The sequence below is a fragment of the Nothobranchius furzeri genome, chromosome 13 (genome assembly GCF_043380555.1).
Source record: "Nothobranchius furzeri strain GRZ-AD chromosome 13, NfurGRZ-RIMD1, whole genome shotgun sequence".
In the NCBI taxonomy this organism is placed as follows: domain Eukaryota; kingdom Metazoa; phylum Chordata; class Actinopteri; order Cyprinodontiformes; family Nothobranchiidae; genus Nothobranchius; species Nothobranchius furzeri.
The window spans coordinates 54,603,351-54,626,235 of NC_091753.1; the positions used below are offsets into that span (position 1 = coordinate 54,603,351).

General features: G+C 42.6%; 2 protein-coding genes across 3 annotated transcripts in view; both read right to left on the reverse strand.

The window, feature by feature from the left end:
• nectin3a (nectin cell adhesion molecule 3a) overlaps positions 1–9,937 on the reverse strand; it is a 29,113-nt gene extending 19,176 nt beyond the window's left edge. Inside the window, exon 1 of the mRNA XM_015950985.3 lies at positions 9,519–9,937. Coding sequence (XP_015806471.1) covers positions 9,519–9,603 — 85 coding nt within the window. The 5' untranslated portion in view covers positions 9,604–9,937. The remainder of the gene's footprint in view (positions 1–9,518) is intronic.
• Positions 9,938–19,845: 9,908 nt separating this feature from the next.
• The window catches only part of LOC107380006 (diablo IAP-binding mitochondrial protein), a 155,634-nt gene continuing 152,594 nt past the window's right edge, over positions 19,846–22,885 (reverse strand). For both annotated transcript variants that reach the window (XM_070543624.1, XM_070543623.1), the window contains exons 5-7: positions 20,988–21,098; positions 20,792–20,888; positions 19,846–20,612 (exon numbers count right to left, since the gene is read on the reverse strand). In XM_070543624.1, the coding sequence (XP_070399725.1) occupies positions 20,404–20,612; positions 20,792–20,888; positions 20,988–21,098 (417 nt within the window). In that variant the 3' untranslated portion in view covers positions 19,846–20,403. The remainder of the gene's footprint in view (positions 20,613–20,791; positions 20,889–20,987; positions 21,099–22,885) is intronic.

The following is a 22,885-nucleotide window of genomic DNA, read 5'->3' on the forward strand; positions in this document are numbered from 1 at the left end:
AAAAATGTCCCATAGCTTTAACTAACTTGTACAACAAAGTATTTCATCCTGGAGCTGACACGCTTCGTTAACATTGAGTGTGAATTGATTTAAATCGAGAATCGATTCAGAATTGAATCGACACCCAGAGAATCGTAATCGAATAAAATCGTGAGTTGCTCTAAGATTCACTTCCCTACTAAACAGGCTTCTGTAATTTCTTTATAGTAATTTAATATACATTACAGGCCAAAAGTTTGGACACACCTTCTCATTGTTGTCTTTGTTTTCATGACCATTTACATTGAGAGACTCTCACTGAAGGCATCAAAACTATGATGAACACATGTGGAGTTATGTACTAAACCAAAAAAGGTGAAATAACTGAAAACATGTTTTATATTCCATTTTCTTCAAAAAAGTCCCCCTTTGCTCTGATTACTGCTTAACACGCTCTTGGCATTCTCTCGATGAGCTTCAAGAGGTAGTCCGTCGAGACTGTTGGAAAACCCTTTCAGATGACTACCTCTTGACTTACAACGGGGGAGGCTGTTAGGTTAGCGTCCAGGAAACAGCAGAGAATATCTCAGCTAGCAGAAGCTAACCATTAGCATTAGCAACTCCACCACACAGCAGAACTCGTCCAGGCTTGTGTTATTTGTGGAGATAAAACAACAACGTTGCAGAGCAAACAGTGGTTGTGTTGTTGTTACCCCGGTTTCACACTGCAAGCATCAGCGGAACAGAACAGCAGTGAAGAGGCACCGCTTCAAATAGAATCCAATTATAGTCTATGGAGTGTTTCAAACCAGCCGCGACGCGGCAATTTCCAGGCGCGTCCCTGAAGCGGCATGCCGCGCCGCGCTGCTAAAGGTAGGATCGAGTTCCATTTTTTCCGCGAGCCGCTTCTGGGACACGTCAATTTCCACAGTTCACATAGTGCGAGACAGGAAACAACACAGCTTCAGTGTAAAATCCCCTGTTATTTTCAAAATAAAATGCAACATTGCGATGTTATATATATAACCTACGTCTGTATGTGTGACCGAACGGCTTTGTTTACCACCAGTTTCTTTCGTGAAGTGCAACGTGTGATTCCTCGCGGGGGCTGTGATCTCTCGATGAGGAAGGTGTCAGAAGTCTCGAGGGATTTTAGAATCTCGCGAGTACCGCGAGGAAGCCGTGCTGCGGCCAAGACTCTCCCGGTGTGAAAAGGACTGCTTTGAAGTTTGCGAGTGAGCCGCTCCGCTGCTGTTCCATTCTGCTGACGCTTGCAGTGTGAAACCGGGTTTAGCCAATCAGAGGAGAGAGGTCCAAATATCAGGAAACAAGAGTCAAAATCCTGTCGCCTGAAGCTGCTTTCTCCTCTAGCCGAGTTCTTCGTGCCGATACGGGTGCACCTGAACATTGGCTGACCATGACCTCCACATAGGGGCAGGAGAAACCTCATACCAGTCAATCTTAAGTCTGGATGACTCCCTGATACTATTAAGGCCAAACTTTTGCATAATCTTTGTAAAACTAAGAATTATAGCCATTTTTGTCTTTGCTAAAATCAGTTAGCATTGGCTATTTGAATGAATAGACTCCAATCAGTTGCAGAGGTACGTCCAATTAATACTTTGAATGTTTCAGCAGTTCATGAAATGTTTCACCAACAGGCAGATTCACACACAGACACGGGGAAAACACCTTTTGCCTTCCTGGGGAGCGAAACAATGAACCAATCTGACATTTTTGCAAAAGCAGAGGAAGCAAAATAACAAAAAAACAAATACAGTTTCACAAGCATTTGCAACACTATACGGATACTACTTATCAGAATGAGCACCAGAATAACTGGTTTTGGTGAATGCCATGGCTGACAGAACCCCAAATTATGTAAACAGCTAAATCAACAATAACCATTTGAAAGATCTGCCTCACTGCCTTTCATGTCAGTGACAACATCTCAACATAGGAAGGAAGTAAAGCAATCTGCCAGAAAGCTGTCAGAGTTGTGTGTTCAGCAGATTGGTCACTGTGGCATCGGTAACTTTATTATGGTCAAAGAGTTTATTTTCCAGGCACACCCACAACACCAGACACATTCAGGACTCTGCAGCAGATTAAACACATAATCTGGACACACACGAACCACCCACTCCGAACAGAGAAATACAAGACTTGGGTGACCTACGGGTCGCTGAAGCTAACCCCAAATAACCTCGCTGACAGAAATATGGTTAACATTTAGGTTTTGGAGAAATTAGCCAGCTTCTGCATTTAGGACGACATTAGATCCACACCCGTTTGCAGTTAACTGATTGTAATTTCCTCTCTTGTTTTGTTGGTTGAATTTGGCACAAAGACATTTGGTGAAAAGTCATTCAGATAAAATCTTAATGTGCTTTTTTCAGCAACCAATCTTAGATTTCTGGGTTGAATTATTGTTCAAATTCAAGGAAGCTCACTTAGATGTAAAAGAGTGATATTTACTACAAGCTAAGGACTTATTTAGTCTAACAGGACTGGGTTGTGGGGTGATGCCCTTTCCAATGTAATGTGATCCTAGCTGCATCTGATATTCCAACACTCATCTGGACTCCTACAAGAAACTGGGCAGTTGTTTTGTTGCAATCCAAGCCAAGGGTAAAAAAAATAGTAACAACACAGGGTCAGAGGTGAGCAGTGATCGGTGTGTGTGTGTGTGTGTGTGTGTGTGTGTGTGTGTGTGTGAGAGAGAGAGAGAGAGAGAGAGAAATACAGGAAAAGGAACAAACAGCATAAAGATATGCCCGTTCCACTTCCCGGTATAAATATTTAACAGTAATAAAAGTTGTGGTCCCTTTGGTCTTCATTTACACAGACACTGATCATGGTGACCGAAAGGATTCAGGGTTGTAGTCTGAGCCAGAACAAAGGCTGCGGGATGAAAGGTGGAGATTTCAGCTGGGATCCAGTTGTGACACTTCCAGCTCCAGCCTCCATTGCAACATGTATGCATCACATACTGTTGAAAGAGGAACTAAAATAAACGTCACATGTTTCTTGGTCTCGCCACCGGATCTCACCCAACAGCACGAGCTCACCATGACACACGCAGGGTTATTATAATTCTTCCTCTTTAATGCAGAAAATAGTTGTTGATCATCTGTAATGAACTAATCAATGATCTAAATAATGCAAGGGTGAATATTTCCTGTCTCCACCCACTGACAACAACACAGCATTTCTGTTGCATTCTTCATCCCCAAAACATCGATACTGTTTATTAAAACATAAAAGGCACATTTAGTAACAGGAGGAGGATAAACTACGAGCTGCTTCTGATTGACTGAGCTGAGATTGCTCACATATTTTCTACTAAAACTCTATTTTCCTCTTCAGTGCGTGTTAGCGGTTTGATTAGTGGATGAAACGTGGTGTTTGAAGGAGGATGAAAGAAAATGTCCCATCCAGGCTGAACACAAAGCAGATGAGGGATGCAGACGGTTAAATGTTTGTCAACTTTTATGCGATCCCATATGAGACAACAGTGCAGATACAGCTCAGTATTTGTCTGGTGGGTGTTAATAACCTCCCACTTGGGTGCTGGGGGGGTGGGTCTGTGCCCATCCCACCGCTAAAGGAACTGAAACAGGAGGTGAAGCTCAGCCACACCTGTTTCCCATAACCTTTGTGCTGCTCTCCTGGTGGGTTTAACTGCTGACTCAGCTCACCGCCCGTGTACCCCTCTCCAACACCGACAGTAGGGTTAGAACGTGTCCAAGTCACCCTAAAGTTGGACACAAAGTGTATTTCTTCCTTTAGGCAAAAACCTGATTCCTAAAAACAGCAGGCAACAAAAAAAGTTTCAAAAGTTTCCCTCTGTTCATTCACAGCAGGTAATTAACCATGGAAATATCTGGAAGCCATTTATAAAGCAGTTTCCTATGAGTCAGTGACTGAAACAGTGACTTCTTGTCTATCTGAGATTTATTCACTTGACAAGACATACTAGAACAAAACACCACCAATGTTAGCATTTCTAAACGTTTTACGTTTTCCCTGTTTCAAATGGATAATTACTCAAAAACCATCAGGATTACTGGGGTTGGGTTATGGAACTAGATGGTGAGATTACAATCCAGGGTTGGCACAGGAGCATTTCGGTGCCGTTTCTGTGTAACCCCAGGAAACTCCCTCACCCCAACAGAGGAAGGACATCGAAGTCTGACTGAAATGAGATGATTTGTTCCATAAAGCTGTAGTTTTTAGAGCACAGCATCTGCCTGAGACAGAACGTGCTGAGCGTTCGGGTGAAGCAGAGGTCAGTATTGTGCAGGCAGGAGTTTGGAAACTAAACTACAGTAGTTTTCATGCGGGCTGAGCAGGAGTTTTACTGACTAAAAGTAAATTAGCTTACTTAGAAAATCAGAGGATTTTTACTAAACTACCAGAAAATCGAACGAGGATTGAGGCAATAGCCACTGCTGTAACCGAGAGGCGTTGGTTACCATGTTGGCAAGGACATATACACTCATCTGCCACTTCACTGGTTCTTTTATTTTAACAGTAAACAACCTGAAACACTGACGGACATTTTTGCTTCACTCCCAAAATAATAATATTCTGTGAAAACACACTCACTGGCCACTAAATTAGGTTTATTAGGAAACAGCTAATCAGCCAATCACACGACACGATGAAGACGACTCACTGAAGTTCAAACTGAGCATCAGAATGACGCATGGTTGTTGGTGTCACTCAGGCTGGTCTGATCATTTGAGAGGCTGGGATTTTCACCCACAACCTTCTCTAGGGGTTACAGAGAATGGTCTAAAAATGTGTGTGTGTGTGTGTGTGTGTGTGTGTGTGTGTGTGTGTGTGTGTGTGTGTGTGTGTGTGTGTGTGTGTGTGTGTGTGTGTGTGTGTGTGTGTGTGTGTGTGTGTGTGTGTGTGTGTGTGTGTGTGTTTGTTGATAACAAGGGACTGGAGACACTGGGCAGACTGGTTCTAGGTAATACAAAAGCAACAGTAGATCCACTAACCACTGGTTCCACTGGTCTGTAGAACATCTTTGAACCACAGCAGCAGGCTGAACCTTGATGCAGATGGAAGACCACACCTGATGGAAACTGAACAGAACTGGACCATAATGTCCATTTCCATCTTCTGATGGCAGTAACATGTTTCATGTCACAAAGCTTCGATCATCTAACTGGTTTCTAGAACATGACCATGAGTTAACTGGACTTCAACGGCCTCCAGTCACCAGGTCCCAGTCCAGTCCAGAATCATTGGGATGTGGTAGAACATGAGCTTCTCATCATGGAAGGAGCGGATATCATGGTGATACGGACCAGAACCTCTGAGTGAAATTTACAACCTCTTTGCCACAAAGAACTAAGGATGTTCTGAGGGAAAACTAGGGGTCCGACCCAGTAACCAGCAAGGCGTACCCACTGAAGCTGCAGGTCAGTGTGTGTTAACTAAACATCTCAAATGTGCAAATAGCCAACAGATTCAATGATTGACCTCAGGAACACTTTTTCTCTGTTAACAACAAAATCAACAGGATGCACCAGTTTATTCAGCATATGGTCCCACTTTAGTGACAAATCATGAGGAAAACACCAAAGCTGTAAATGGCCTGTCTTTGTTATAGCGCCTTCTAGAGCCCTGGAACCCCCCAAGGTGCTTTACAACACAACCAGTCATTCACCCTTTCACACATTCACACCCTGGTGGTGATGAGCTAGTTTATAGCCACAGCTGCGCTGGGGCACACTGACAGAGGCGAGTCTGCCCTACACAGGCGCCACCGATCCGTCCGAACGCCACCAGCAGGCAAGGTGGGTTAAGTGCCTTGCCCAAGGACACAACGACACCAACAGACTGAGCGAAGCTCGAACCTGCAACCTTTCAATTACGGGAAGATAACTTAACTCCTGTGCCACCGTCTCCCCGAGCTTATTCACAGAGTTCAAGTTTAAAGTGTTCTTTTGTTGTTTTGGATTAAAAGTGTGGTTATTGTTCTGAAAATGGGTGCTAATGACGTTCCAGGGGTTAGGAAGGAGGGAGGTGCCGGGTTTTTTCTTCTTCTAGTTACAACCACCAGGGCCTTGTAAAAAACAAAGGTTGGCAACTGTTGACTTTCACAATATTATCATAACAGATTTTTGGGAAAATCCTCTTTTCCCACTCACGAGTGAGGCCGCTTCCTGCTCTGAAGCTGCTCCCTTCACTTAGTTTGGGAAAGCAGAGCGCAGAAGTGTTGAAAGGTGGAGCCCGTGGCAAATCTGCAGCTCTTTCCAAGTGTTCTGTCTAATAAGAATGTTGGAGGAAATAATACTTACTGCTCAGTTTGTGTATTTATACGAGTGCTACGGAAAAAACGACAGGAAAAGCTGCGTGGACACCTACGGGCCCAGAGCAGCTGTTTGAGGTTTGAAATGAATATATTAATTTAATCTTTGCTGTTAAAAGTAAAAGTAAATGCCGATTTCCCATGTGACTTAAAAAGGGGGCCGAGTTTGACGCACCTGGAAGCAGGATTCAGCCTTTGTTTATAATTTTTATACTAAAACAAGAATCCACATCTAGATTTTATAAACGGATATTTTGGTGATCTGCCTTAAAAAGCATGAAAATCATCATATTTGAGATTAGAGTCCATTACTGAACCACCAGGGAGTTCACCCCCACTGACGGTCGCTAACATCTGCCGTAGGAAAGAAGCAACGGGTGGAGTCGACAGAAGCCGGCGACCACGAGCTGCTCCCTGAACCCCACACAAAACACAACAAAGCCCCGCCACTCGTCTGCCGATGGCGTTCCTTCCAAAAGAAAACACTTACTGCATTTAAAGTGATTAGAACTGTTCAATCAGCTGCTTCACAACAAAGACTTATGCTCAAATTAGAAGGATCAGATGGGTGTGACAGCTGTTACCCACAGCACAGTCACTTCCAACCTGCTTTCATTTAAATTAATCATCATTTTAACTGAGAAACATTTAGAAATAACTCGTTTCCCAAGATATTTTTCATTTGAACACCAACAGCAATCTGGTTTATTCAATCAAGTTTAAAGTTGAATCGTTTTCAGACCGTGTGTTTAAAAGCTAACATGACAGAAGGTTTGTACTCATTAACATAATAAGTGGGATTATTCGTCTATATTAAGTTATGGGACAGACTTCCCAAACAAAGGGTCCTGACCTGATCTGACCTACGCCATGAGGTGACAAAGTCATTAACCCTTAACCAAAACAGCTTAGTCAGACGGCTCTTCTTTAAATCTATTTCTGGTTTGGGTCTGTAATTTAGGTGGCTCCATTACTACATTATTTATTTATATTGTGAATCACGCGGCCCCTGGAGAAGAAACCACAAAACCTGGCTCTTCAATTACAGACCTCACAGTCTGTAGCCACACCGAATGAACCTTAAAATGTAATCGGACAACGTCACGCATCAGAACCCTGATGTCACCATGTCCCTGTGCGTTACCCATACACGTCAAAAAGATGATCGAGAGTCAGAAAGATGCACATAGCTCCTTTTTGCTGCCTAATATGTCTTCTGTGATGTTAATGAGTTAATCTGGTTGTTCAGATGTGTCGTCGGACAGCAATTCTGCACATGCACGGTGCCAAAAAGTTCATCTGGAAGCTAATCAGCCTAAATTGCAACAGCGTGTTGTTTATCAGTTCCCAGAGTTGATTTATGAACCACAGCTTTGTGGGTACAGACAGAAGAACTACAGCATGAAGGCGACACAGAAGCAAACCAGTGGCTAGATGAGCAGATTTCAGACGTAAGGTCAATTATTTCGAGTGGGGCTTCTCTGGCCATGCACACATGGTTTTAGCACAACTGAACACCCCCCCTCGCCCATCTATGAGAAAAAAACTTAGGTTCAAACTCCCTCATTTTCACCCTAAAATCCAGAACACTGAAGTTCATTCATCAGGAGCCTGTCACTGGCCTTTGGTGGCAGTAAACAGTCAGTGTCTTTGCTGAAAAACATTTCTTGGACTTGGAACTGCTAGGCGGCGGCCCTTAACGTTGTCCTTTGCTGTTGGTCTTCTACCTAAAGCAGTGACTGAACTTGTAAAAATAGACTAGAGTGGTGTAAATACAGGTCATACATGTGATATCAGAGCCTTTCTGTCGTGGGCAGAGACATTGCAAACCCATAACACCGGTTTACGGCAAAAAGCAAATGCTGACAGAGAATTTACAATTCTTCCCTTTGGTCTGAGTTTTTGAAATAATTGTTTTTGTTGCCGTTTATCTTCTCTTTGGTGTGGATGACGGGCCAAACCGTAGAAACTTATCTTGTTTTGAGGGACACCTGGCTACTCGTGGACAGGGTTTCAGATTGTGAATATCCAGTTATCAAAACTACTATTTGATATTTTCTCATGAAAGGCTTCATGACTAAGCCTTTTAGAAAGAGACTACTCAGCTAATTAATAAGTGTTCATGGTTACTGGCTGCAGCAGATGGAAGCAGATAATGATAGCCTTTAAATGCATACATGTCATGGTGGGACCATGCAGTAAAACTTATTCACTTTTATTTAAGGGCCTAATGACATGTATGCATGCCTGAAAAGATTTGACTGCTCTTGAACGAACTAGTGGTGCATTCCTGGGTGGCATTTACCCTGCAGCCACCTGTGTTTGTCCCCTCTTCTCCCTGTCATGTCTGTAATCCCAGCTCAAGGATGGGATGCAGCAAAGCCTTCCAGCTGCTCTTCCTGGGACAGTAAAGGGACTGGAGGGTGCTCTTTGGCTGGCAGGGTGCCCAAACGCAGGTCAATACTTCCAGAGTCTCTGGGACTGCAGTGAGAGCTTTGAGATACGCCTCACGCCATCCACCCCCTCCTGCCAGCTCCCACAGTGAAGCAGCCTGGTTGCTGCACCTCCTCCTGCCCGTGTCTCATATAACCGCTCATCCCACCATCTGCAACCAAAACTCTTGGCAAACTTCTCCACACAGGAGCTCCTCTTCGCTTCCCACAAGTAACGCCCTGATTACTCCGTTTCGTTTCTATTTTGGTGAACTGCGGACCCGTGCTGTTGTTCTTTAACCCATCTTAGAGGGAGAACCCCCAGCCGGTATTTCCCTCACACTCCCTGGAAGATGTTAGCTTGAAACAAGACAAAAAAAAGTGTGCGCAGCGCCACCAAACCACAATGAAAAGTAATGTTTTTAAAATAAAACCGACATGAATGAGCTCGAATGAGTGTGTGGCAAACAAGTGTACGTAACGGAGTTGTACCCAAATAGGGGAATCCGAGGTTTAGCTAACGGTCAACGGACGCCAGCGGCAACTTCCCCCCGTCGCGACGTTACCGACGTTCCAAACAATAACTACTTCTTCATCAGTAACTTCAGTGATGCTAGCTGGGTCCGAGCGAGTCCAGATTAGCATAAAGTGGGTTCGCTGGTTCTGGAGTGCCCCGCTGTACCGATGACTACTGAGAGGATCCTAACGAGCAACTTCTCCCCAAAGTCACACGAGCCAGCCCCCCCAAAAAAACGGCCAAGGGACCGTTAACTCACCGGTAAGTCGGTCCAGGATGAGCAGAAACGTCACAAGCCAGATTCCGTTCGTTAAACTCCCCCTGTGCGTGTTCCTATCCTCCATAATTTCAGTGTTTTCTGTGCGCTTCGGCACTTTTCGGCTCCGTCCTCCTCGCTCCTAGCTCGCGCCTGGTCTCTGTGTGTCTGGCTCGCGCTCCTGGAGCAGCTCACCATAGCGACCGGTGCGCGTGGGCTGTACCAAGTCTGCACAACAACAAACAGCAACAGTGCACGATCACGCGCGCACAGACGCCGCTTTTAACGATCGTTTCTTTCATCTTTCATGTTTAATCGATTGCGTCACACTCGGGGTTTGAAAAAAGGCTAAAGTTAAAACATTAAACGCGTAGGTCAGTCCAATGGCGGGTTCCTACACAGCTGCAACATGACGAGCATCACGCTGCGTCTGCGGTCCTCCCAAAACTATCCAACACCTCATTAAAGTTCTACACTCTAAAATATCAACGTGCATGTTTGTGAGAATACCCCTGAATGTTATTGCATCAACACAACATGGGACGGATCCAGCTTCACCCCTAAGGAATTAGATTGGCGCAGTGATTTATTAGTTAATTTTTAAACAGGCCATTCTGCACCTTGAGCTACGGATAATTATCTGATGTGTAACACACCATGTGTTCAAGATTACTGCCTCCACCTCTAAAGCAACATCAGATGACACGATCACAAGCATTTCCTGCGTGCCACTGAATGTGTGCCTGATCAAAGTAAAGATGTGGTTAAAGAACTTATCATTGATTAGTTTAGGGCCTGGTGTAGATAGCTCTTAAAAGAGATTAGTTCTGCTCAGAGAGATGACCTATTAGCTATTGTGACTTGGGCCACTTTGCGTTTCTGCTGTCATAAAACACTTTTAATTAAAGAAATGGCAAAGAATCGTATGTTAAGCAACACTGTTTTACCACATCTCGTTCCATCCATCAAAAATGTCTTGTATCTATAATGTATATATCATGTGAGTAAAATATTAATTGATCATCATAATACTTCCACATTAAAGGGGACATATTTTGCTGCCATGCGTGTCTCTACTGCCTCTATAAACACTAAACGTGAAAAAAAAAACATATATTTTATGTCAGTGTTTGGTTTTAGCAATTCTGTGCCTAAAATGAGCCATTTCAAAAAGTCCCCATTTGTGATGTCACAAACGGGGAAAGTAGAATAGAACCACCTTTCAAGTGCAAAAAGACAGTTGCTGCTGGAGAAGCAGCGGCTCTACTCTGAACGCCTCCCGGATATTGGAGCTTCTCAGCCTATAGCAGCCTGATCGGGTGGTGAGTGGGCGTGGCCAGCCCAAGCTTGTTTCCTTAAAGTGAGATAGCCCTGAAACAGCTCATTACGAAAGGTTCTGAAAATTTCATGAATGAGGGTTTTTTGTGCAAAAAACTTTAGGAATGTGCTTTGTATCGACCATAGAAGTGTCATAAGTAAAGAAAAAAATTATATGTCTCATTTAAAACACATGAACTATTAATTTTTTACATTTTCTTGAAAGAAAAGGCTGTAGGCAAACTAAGTTAATTTGGAATCATGAATTTTTTTCTCACATTTTGAGGTTATTCTTTTTTTTTCTCTCTAAAACAAGGAGGTAGAAGTGAAGTGGTGTTTTCTGCAGAGGGGAATCCCCTGTTCCAGGATCCACCGGGTATTGCAATGAGCCAAAACTGCTTTAAAACCGTTCATTGTTCAAATCACCATTTACCTTTCTTGGATGATTATCATCCTCGCTGCAATGACTGAACAGAAAGCCAGTTGCATCACATTGCTTCAGACACTGAAACCTTTTTCTAGTTTTGGCAGATCCCATGGGTGTAGTGAGCATCAAATTAGAAACCTACTGATTGGCCTGCTGTTTCATTTGCCAACAAGCCTGTTCTATTTCTAGCTAACATTTTCATCTGCAAGTTTTGAATTGTAATGTGGCTTAACCAGACTGTAGGACAGAGTTTGGTCTCTTTTCTCATTTAAAGTTTTTTCACACCTTCTGACTGCAAAAGCAATAGGGGGCTCGTCCGGGATCTAAATTCAGAAATTATTGCAACAAAAGTAATCAGAAATCAAATGTGTCAGATTTCCTTTCTATCACAGAAACCAAACCGAGACACTTTAACCTCTAAAATCAGCTATTTTTGAGCTGCTTTTAACTTTGCACTTTGTTTTTGTCACGAGAAACAACACACATGAGACAAATATTTATTTAAACCAGTTAACACCTTGCACCAGAATCAGGTCCATAAGGTTTTACATCTCCAATCAGTCAAAGTTGCTTCTATAATAGAAACCAGCTGATTGGATCAATCCAAAGCAATTCTCTATCCTGGGCAGCACCAGGCTATTTGGTATAAAATCTCTTAAAGTCAATTATAATGAATTTTTATCAAAGTTTATTTACTTGATGTCTTTTCATGAGCATGTCAAGAATGCGCACGTGATGGTCACAGTTGTTTTGTTGGCAATGTGTAACCAGTTAACCCTGTGGGAGAGCAGGGAAACGAGGGAGAGAGTTAATGTGAAGCCCAGGAGTGCATCTAGTGAAGGACAAAACAATCCCACCATGCCAGCAAGGTGCTGAAAACATGAGCTCCAGCAGTCCGAAGGCGGCCACGCTGTATCTCCTGCATCCTTAAACAAAGTGGGAATGAAGCATTGTTCTTTCCTGTGAGATAATTACAGCTTTTACTCGTTCAGGAATCCTGTGCTGCGCGCAGCAGTGTTATTATCATGCGCCCAAGCTTGAAGTGTTAAACTTGCTCCCTCAGCAGTTTTAGGCCGCGGACATTATATTTGTTCACAAAAGATAAGAAAAAAAATGCCCGCCTCACACTGAGTCACCAGTTTAATTTTGCAGCGTTGTCCTCTCGTAGCTCGTCTCTGCTCCGAGTCCCCACCAGGAGACCTGGTCTTTGCAGCTCTGCAGCTCAGCTTCACTGTGATTAAAGCATCACCCATGACATGTCACCGGGGTGTACCCTCAGCTTTTACACCCTCTGGTGAGATGTTTATACCCTCAAAGAGCTATAAATCCCAAGGTGAAAGTGCTGCCCCCTTTTCACCAATCAATCCCACCCTCTGGGTCACTTTGCATCAGATTGGTACAGTTGGTGCAATAGATGGTGGTGTTTTATGAGGTCATCATTCATATCTATTTTGCTTGCGGCGAAAACTTAATGTGCTAAAAGCATAATCAATTCTGGAGGAGGTATTTCAGCGAGCGGTTTCGCACCACCAGCACAATGCTCCATAAATGTTTAAACCACCTCCATGGTACTAAATAGTTTTAAAGCATTTATGGAGCACAACCTTTGTAATTGTGGCGAGCTCACTGGAGGGTTTGTGCTGCAGAAATGGTCCTCCACTTTGGCTCCAGCTCCCCTGTGACCAGTGGTTGCACATCCACACAGGCTGTCGGCGACGTCTGTGAAAACAGCCTTTGTTAAACACAGCATTCCTCACCAGTCACACTGGTGAGCCAGTCCTTGCACCACTAAAAAAGAAACACCCACTCCTTTGCTGCCACACTCATGGCTCCATCCTCTGCCAAAGCTGCAGAGAGGGGTCACTTAACTGCTGACGCTACACAATCATGTTTGCAGCTCCACGTAGGTCTTCCTCGTAATGAGCTCCCTCAGAAATGACCCTCTGCGGTGCACGCTGACCTTTAGAAGGTATGTGTGAAGTCAATTAGAACAGTGTACCTGTTACAGAGCTTGTGCACAACTCTGGAGAGTAAAGGCGGATAAATAAGAGGCACTTTACTCACAGGGTGGGTGCGGATCTTATATCAAACACAAAATGCATCTAAGAGGTGACAAAATGTGTTCCAGCTTGTGCACAGCCGTGGAGAGCTGCGAGGAAAGACAACATGCAGTGTAAGAATTTACACCAGGGTTTGCAACATCGTCTCAGCCAGTGGTCTGTCCTGGTCTGGAGTTAGGACATTTAAAACGGTTCAGATCTACTGGGATTACAGCACAATGCAATCCGCCCACAATAAAATAAACATAAGAAGCGATGCTGCAGTGAATTCCACTTTGGAAGTTTCAAATACAAGCTAGTTATGGGGTTAGACTGCCATCTGCTGGAGTAAAATGAACAAAACATATGGGGTGCTGATTATGAAGTAAAACAGAATTTAAAAGCAATATTTTTGGGTTAATTAGCCTGCCAAAAGAGAAAAAACAAGGTTTTGTTTTTCATTTATTTATAAATATAACAGTTCACAATATGATGGCAGGGGAAGATGCCGCGTAGACCTGGCAGACACAAACACATAGTGAGGGCCTGCTGGGAATGCCTGGCAGAAGAACCTGTCAAGACGGTCTTCAACTCTCACCTCCGGCAGAGCTTTGACCGCGTCCCGAGAGCAGTTGGGGACATCGACTCCGAGTGGGCCTTGTTCCACTCTGCGATTGTTGAGGCGGCTGTTCCTAGCTGTGGTCACAAGGTGGCCGGTGCCAGTCGTGGTGGCAACCCCCGTACCCGCTGGTGGACACCAGAGGTTCGGGGAGCCATCAGGCTGAAGAAGGAGGCCTACAGGGCGTGGCTGGTCTGTGGGTCTCTGGAGGCAGCAGACAGGTACCGGATAGCCAAGCGGGGTGCAGCAGTGGCAGTTGCCGAGGCAAAATCTCGGGCGTGGGAGGAGTTTGGTGAGGCCGTGGAGAAAGACTATCGATCGGCTCCAAAGAGGTTCTGGCAAACTGTCCGGTGCCTCAGGAGAGGAAGGCAGCAACTCACTCACACTGTTTACAGTGGGGATGGGGAGCTGCTGGCGTCAACTGGGGCTATAGGCGGACGGTGGAAGGAATACTTAGAGGAGCTCCTCAATCCCACCTACGCGCATTCCGAGGAGGAACCAGAGCCGGGAGACCTGGGGATGGACTGTCCAATCTTGGGGGCAGAAGTTGCTGAGGTAGTCAAACAATTACACAGCAGCGGAGCACCGGGGCGGATGAGAATCGTCCTGGGTGTCTCAAGGCTATGGATGTTGTAGGGCTGTCATGGTTGACACGTCTCTGCAACATTGCGTGGTCATTGGGGGCAGTTTCTGTGGAGTGGCAGACCGGGGTGGTGGTCCCCATCTTTAAGAAGGGTCACCTGAGGGTGTGTTCCAACTATAGGGGGATTAGACTCCTCAGCCTCCCTGGAAAGGTCTACTCCAAGGTACTGGAGAGGAGGGTCCGATCGATCGTTGGATCTCAGATTGAGGAGGAGCAATGTGGTTTTCGTCCTGGCCGTGGAACTCTGGACCAGCTCTATACCCTTGCAAGGGTGATGGAGGGGGCATGGGAGTTTGCCCAACCAACATGTGTTTTGTGGATTTGGAGAAGGCTTATGACCGTTAGTCATACAATATTACGCTCCATAATAAATATTTGGTCCACAAACTAAATATTTAACTCCAAAATAAATATTTAGTTTAAATCATTGAAGTCTCTGCAAAATATTTAGTTAAAATATTAAGGTCCCAGCTAAATATTTAATTAGCAAGCCCAAACTAAATATTTAGGTCAGACATGGACATTTATTTACCCAAATTAAATATTAAATAACTGAAAAAATATGAAATTGTTAGCTCGTATTTAAATACCTAGTTTCGAGCCAAATAAGAAGTTTACAAATGTTTAGCTCCATAAGAAATATTTGGTTGACAAATAAAATATTTAACTCCAAAATAAATATTTAGTTGAAATCATTTAAGTCTCTACTAAATATTTAGTTACAATATTAAGGTCCCAGCTAAATATTTAATTAGCAAGCCCAAACTAAATATTTAGGCCAGACATGGACATTTATTTACCCAAATTAAATATTAAATAACTGAAAAAATATGAAATTGTTAGCTCGTATTTAAATACCTAGTTTCGAGCCAAATAAGAAGTTTACAAATGTTTAGCTCCATAAGAAATATTTGGTTGACAAATTAAATATTTAACTCCAAAATAAATATTTAGTTTAAATCATTTAAGTCTCTGCTAAATATTTAGTCAAAATATTAAGGTCCCAGCTAAATATTTAATTAGCGAGCCCAAACTAAATATTTAGTTAATAAGATAAATATTTAACACCAAATTGCTTGTGTCTTTTATTGGTCTTTTACACTGAGGGAATGTTGTAGCGTAATTAGCTTATTGTACTCATGTTTTAACTATGTTTTGTATTGGAGTATCTCTTATCTATCATGTAATGTGTGTGCTTCGTGTCTACGGTACTGCGGATGGAAAGTAGCCTTTTGCTAATTCTGGCATATTTCTGTTATGTGCATTCATCAATATGCTTTGTCCCACTCAAACAAATAAAGTAATAATTTATTTTTCCCAACTAAACATTTTGACTTCAAAATAAATATTTACGCTTCAGCTAAGTATCTGAATTGTAAAATGAATATTTAACACCAATTTGAATATTAAGCTTGCTAAATTAACATTCAGTTATAAATTGTGACAAAATATTAATGTTTGAATAACATTGTGAAAATATGACTTTTTTTTCATAAAATAATACAAACTGTTGCCATTAAATCTTAACTGTTTCACAGGTCTCTGTGTCGTCCCTTTATTTTATTTTTTAAAACCAGATAAGGACAAACATAAAACAGAGACGTGTTTCTGTTGGAGGAGTTAACTCGTGGAATAGCTATGAAACTACATTATTAGAAAAAGAATAAAAAGAGAAAAAATAATCATATTGAAACTCTTGGTTGCCTTACTTTGATTATTGTTATAAAATTTCATGTATTTACTCATCTAAGGTGGACATTTTCTATTATTTTATTTTGTTTTACTCTTGCTTCGAGCCTTATGTACATGAGCTGCATGCTAAATTATATATTTTTTAGAAATGTTGGCACAATACGCTCGCGCCTGTGGATTAGCCTTGTCTGATGCTATGTTGCTTGCGGTAGATCGAGATATTTGAATGCTAATCAAATAAATGCAAACACTGAAAGAAAGGGAGGCCGGCCCGTTTCCTGCCCCGAGTCAGCGAGGAGAGATGTGGTGCTGCAGATGAAGTGACGACAGGGAGGGGAGGATGAGAAAGGGCCTAAAAGCTCCACAGGAGAGTCAGGACATGGATAATTAGCAGCAAAGGCAGCGCTGCTGAGTGAAGCAGTGAGATGGAAATACCAAACAGGTGAAGTCCGTTTTTACAGACGCTTCTACGAGAGGCATAAAAATCTTAAAAATCAGTTTGTGTGAATAAATGATTTGTGCTTTTTAAACTTGGTCCAAGGATGATAATGGGAGTAGCTTTATGCAAACATTTGACATACCCCTCGACTGACCAGAAAAGAATAAATTTAAATAAACTAGAAGGTTTATATCGAACTATAAAAAAGTTTTTTCTGTTTCAAGTAATGACACATACAGGTGCTGGCCAGTAAATTAGAATATCATCAAAAGGTTGAAAATATTTCAGTAATTCCATTCAAAACGTGAAACTTGTACATTATATTCATGCAATGCACACAGACCAATGTATTTCCAATGTTCATTACATTTAAATTTGATATTCATAAGTGACAACTAATGAAAACTCCAAATTTGGTATCTCAAAAAATTAGAATATTCTGAAAAGGCTGAATATAGAAGACACCTGCTGCCACTCTAATCAGCTGATTTACTCAAAACACCTGCAAAGGCCTTTAAAAGGTCCCTCAGTCTTGTTTTGAAGGCACCACAATCATGGGGAAGACTTCTGACTTAACAGCTGTCCAAAAGACAATCATTGACACCTTGCACAAGGAGGGCAAGACACAAAAGGTGATTGCTAAAGAAGCTGGCTGTTCGCAGAGCTCTGTGTCCAAGCACATTAACAGACAGGCGAAGGGACGGAAAAAATGTGGTAGAAAAAAGTGTACAAGCTCTAGGGATAACCGCACCCTGCAGAGAATTGTGACGACAAACCCATTCAAAAATGTGGGGGAGATCCACAAAGAGTGGACTGCAGCTGGAGTCAGCGCTTCAAGAACCACCACGAGGAGACTCATGAAAGACATGGGATTCAGGTGTCGCATTCCGTGTGTCAAGCCACTCTTGAACATGAAACAGCGCAAGAAGCGTCTCGCCTGGGCCAAGGACAAAAAGGACTGGACTGATGCTGAGTGGTCCAAAGTTATGTTTTCTGATGAAAGCAAGTTCTGCATTTCCTTTGGAAATCAAGGACCCAGAGTCTGGAGGAAGAGCGGAGAAGCACAGAATCCACGTTGCATGAGGTCCAGTGTAAAGTTTCCACCGTCAGTGATGGTGTGGGGTGCCATGTCATCTGCCGGTGTTGGCCCACTCTGTTTCCTGAGGTCCAGGGTCAATGCAGCCGTCTACCAGGAAGTTTTAGAGCACTTCATGCTTCCTGCTGCTGACCAACTTTATGGGGATGCAGACTTCACCTTTCAACAGGACCTGGCACCTGCACACAGTGCCAAAACCACCAGCACCTGGTTCAAGGACCATGGTATCCCTGTCCTTGATTGGCCAGCAAACTCGCCTGACCTTAACCCCATAGAAAATCTATGGGGTATTGTGAAGCGGAGGATGCAATACGCTAGACCCAACAATGCAGAGGAGCTGAAGACGACTATCAGAGCAACCTGGGCTCTCATAACACCTGAGCAGTGCCACAGACTGATCGAGTCCATGCCACGCCGCATTACTGCAGTTATTGAGGCAAAAGGAGCCCCGACTAAGTATTGAGTGCTATACATGCACATTCTTTTCATGTTCATTCTTTTCAGTTGGCCAACATTAGAGAAACAAACATTTTTTCATTGGCCTTTAGAATATTCTAATTTTCTGAGATACCAGATTTGATGTTTTCATTGGTTGTCACCTATAAATATCAAAATTAAACGTAATAAACATCGGAAATACATTGGTCTGTGTGCATTGCATGAATATAATGTACAAGTTTCACGTTTTGAATGGAATTACTGAAATATTTTCAACCTTTTGATGATATTCTAATTTACTGGCCAGCACCTGTATAGTCTGAATAAAATCAAATTTAAGCTCTTTTAAGGTGAGTTTTCAAGGTTTTCCAGCAGCTTACAGCAAAGATGCTTTACACATGATGGTGCATAAATACTAAAAAATATTATTGTACGTTGTCTCATAAAATGTTATTTTTCTGTAACTAATTTCTTTTGGTTTCAGGCAATTTGCTAAAAATTCTAACATTTTCAAGGATTTTAAAGCACCTATAAGAACAGGGACGTAAAGCTGAGTTCTCAAATCAGATAAACCACTTAAGCGATAAAGCCTGAAAAACAAACTTTTATCAAAGAAAAGAACACGTTCCGGTAATTTCTGACGACGGTTCATCGCCGACAGTTTCAGGCAGATTATTTAAATTTTAACTAAGATGCACTAAAGTGCCGAATTATTGATGACACTTGTCTGCAGTACGATTAGACGCTCATTTATATAGTTTATCAGAAAAAAATAAGTTGATTTGAGGGTGACTTGCTCTTTAAAGAATCAAACTCACGTGCTATATTTAAAAAATGTATAAAATCTAATGCATTAAGTAATTACGAAAAGGTAAATTAAAATGTCAATGATTATATATAAAAAGTAGAAAGGGACTGAGGTTATATTGTGTACGTTTTACAGATCATTTTTGTTAAAAGAGGCAGAAATTATAAGATTTTTCTTCCATCTGCTCCTTTTCATTCAAATGTTTCTTTTTTCTCCATTATGTTCATGTACTGTATTTGCTTGTGTCTATTTTATAAATTTTGAATGAAATGAAAAGAGAAAATAAATAAGTTAATTCTTGCAGGAAAAACCTCAGAAGAGCAGCAGGGGCCGCTCATAAATCCTGCAGGATATAAAATGTTTTAATGAGAAGGAAAAAAACCATCAAGAACTGAGAAACTCGGCAGAAAGAGCTCACAGGGTGGGATCTTCGCCAAAGGGTGTGGTGTGCAGAACCGACTTTACTGGGGGCCAAAAACTCGACTTCAGGCCACATTCTCGTTTATTATTTCAAATGGAAAAGATTATAAAATAAAATTATTACTAAACGAGTCATCTTTAATGTCTGGCTGCTTTGGGAATTGGTCAGAGATTATGTGCTTTTCCATATGACTGTAAATGATTCGGAGGGTGATTTAATCCCAACAATAAAAGAATTTGGTCATTTTCCAGGAGAGGAGAGTCTGACAGAGACGGTGCTGCTCCCGGGTGCTTCAATAAATCTGGCCATTACGCAAATAAAACTAAAAATTCACATTAAGACTGGGGAAGGGGTTTCCCTTCATGCATAATAATTAAATGAAATCAACATATGAGTTTTCTTTGTTTTTATTTTATTTTCTCTTTATTACAGTGAATTCTGAGGAAGCTGAATTCACAGAAAAAGATTAAACATCAAAACATTTGGTTACCTAAGCAGCTGTTAAAAAAACATTAAATAAAAAGTTTTTAGATCTTAAAGCTGCTTCGACTCCCGCATGGTCGCTTGTGTTCAAATGCAGGACAAAAAGAACTATTTAACTAGATTTTATTATCCATTTCCGTGTGCGTTTCTCAGTAAAACTTATAATTAAGCTATACTCTATAAACAGCTTCCTGAACAGCCTCTGTTGGGAGAAATAGCTAACAATCAGCTAACAGCTAGTCTGAACCAGCCGAGTTTCAGAACTTCCCAGCTGCTCATTTGGTACTTTATAAATCTTTACGACTAAATGACTTTATAATTGTTGGCAGATTTTAACTAGCTGTTAGCACATCAGTCCTGTAGGGTGTAAGCCATTTCTTCAAACTGAGGCTTTTGTGGAAACTGTTTAAATAGAACTTTTACAGAGAATCACTTATATCCATATGTTTTCTGATACTTGTGGGGTTCAGTCTTCTCTCAGGTAGGCCTCAGGTGTCTCCTCGCCATCATCACTACTCTGTAGAGACGCAGCATGTTGTGTCATCCTTTCAACCTCCATGACTTTAGTCGCCGCCAGCTTCTTGTCAGCATCCAGTGAGAGTTTCTGGGCCGCCTCCACTTGCGACTGGGCCACCTGAATGTTCGTCCTCACCATGACGGACGCTTGCTCGGCTCCTGAAACACGCAGACACAGAAACACGGTTCAAAGCACCTGTAGGAGGAGTCGTTACACAGGCAGGCGTGTCCGCCATCTCCTTTATGTTCAACACAAAGACAAACAGCGTGACAGAAAAAGATCCGTCTGCTGGAGAAAATGGGACGATGAAAGGAACGCGAGAAAAGAAAAGCCTCACCTGAAACGTACGCTGCCTCCGCTGCCATCTCACACAGCTTTACCGCAGTGACCCAGGTCGACTCGAAGCGCCGGAGTGCATCGTGTCTGTCGTTCACCTGTCGAGAATTAAAACCCAAGTCAGACAAAAGCAGATCTACAGCTTCCTGTTCTTAGGGGCAGCGAATCGTATTCAGTAATGAGAAACACCGACTGACCTCCCCTCGCTGGCTGATGATCACCTGCCAGACTGAATCCTCCTGCGCTGGAGTCAGTTTTCCCAGAGAGGCCAAATATTGTTCATGTAGGGAAATGAGTGTGTGCACGGCCTGTTAGAAAGCACACAGGTGACACACAAAGTTCTTACTGAGAATAAAAATGACAATAATATGAGCAGAGCTGCATCGGACAGAATTTTCCCCAGAGGCAGGGCGACAGAGTCGACTCAGTTGTAGCACAAACTAAAATTTATTAGTGGATATAAACGAGTCTTATTTTCATCTTCAGGCTCATAACAGCAGCCTGATCTTTTTAAATCACACATTTGTTCTAACTTGCAGTTTTGTTGATGAGCACAAAGTGAGGGGAGCTTTTATTGGGTCGTTCCCATCGGGTCGAACGCGATGCAGTCGAACAGGAAAATCAAGGCTTCATTTGTGGACGAGTGGACTAGAAACTAACTGGAAATCCAGACTTAATGTGGTGATTCTTACAGAAAAGCTGGACAGTTACAGGTGTAACGGAACAGAAGACTGTTTTTTCCCTTCTTCGCTCAAGACTGCCATGTCAGCTCTAACGCCAGTTCAAAGCGTTCCAGAGAAAGTGACGGAGTGGCCAATCCTGATCTCAACTCATTAACTGAAAGAACAACGACAAGCTGGAAAATCCAGTCAATTCAATTCAAAAATACTTTATTAATCCCAGAGGGAAATTGATTGCTGTAGTAGCTCATAATAATAATAATAATAATAATCAAGTCATCAAAGAGTTGTTGTATATTACAATGGCTGTTGGCAGGAAGGATCTCCAGTAGCAGTCAGTGTTGCAGCCAAACTGAAGAAGCCTCTGACTGAAGACACTCTTCCGTTGTCGGACAGTCTTGTGAAGAGAATGCTCAGGGTTGTCCATCATTTTCTTGATTCTCTGGAGAATCCTTCTTTGCATTATCTCCTCCAGCGGTTCAGAAACTGCCGAAACTCTGGCTGAGTCCTTGAAAGGGCTTGGAGTTCCTCCATCTTGTTGGCCAGTGATCTCACATTGCCCATTATGATCGATGGAAGAGATGGTTTGAATTTCCTCTTTCTCTGTCTCCGTTTTGCTCCCGCTCTGCACCCACGCTTCTTGCGTTTTAGCTCATTTGGGATTTGTGGCTTCAGATGAGGTATTATTTCAGCCTTTCCAATGTTAATCAGCTGCTCCCGATTGTAAACCAGCTTGTTGCCATGGTTACGCATCATAACAAATGCTCAAAAAGTGAAAAAAGCTAAAAAAATAGCAGTAAAAATTCTCCAAGCTTCACAGCGCCAGAAACAGAAAAGTAAAGTGTCCAAAAAAATACAGTTTTTCTTGAGAAACTAGAAGAAAAAATGCCCAAGAAAAGGCTAAACTTACATATAGTCAACAGAGCTACTCCAACATGCAGCCACCCAGAGCAGCGCAGTTCCGAAAGTCGCTATACCAACCAGCGACAGCAGCTCCTTTCAGAACAAAAGCTCATCCATCCACCGACCCAGGCTTGGGTCTCACCAGACGCCAATAACTTGTCGTGTGCCCGGAAGTAACTCAAGACGGGTTTGATTGGAACCGCGGCTTTTCCTACCGGCTCGGTTCCAGAGAGGGTCCACCGGACCTCGATATTCCTGATCTACAGAGGACTTCCCGAAGGGTAGGTAGACCGGCATGATGGTGTCTCATGTGTTTCTGAAGCTAACCAAAGCTTAATGCGAAGACAACACCTTCAGTTCCCGTCAGAACAATAACATCACACGTCATCCATTCACCGTCTACTCCATTTTTAGTTACACTATACATTTAGTTTGAAAGCCAGTCTAGTTTAATGTGTTAGTAATAAAATTCTGAACTTTTAAACGTGACTCTCTTCTGTTGTATCTGAGTG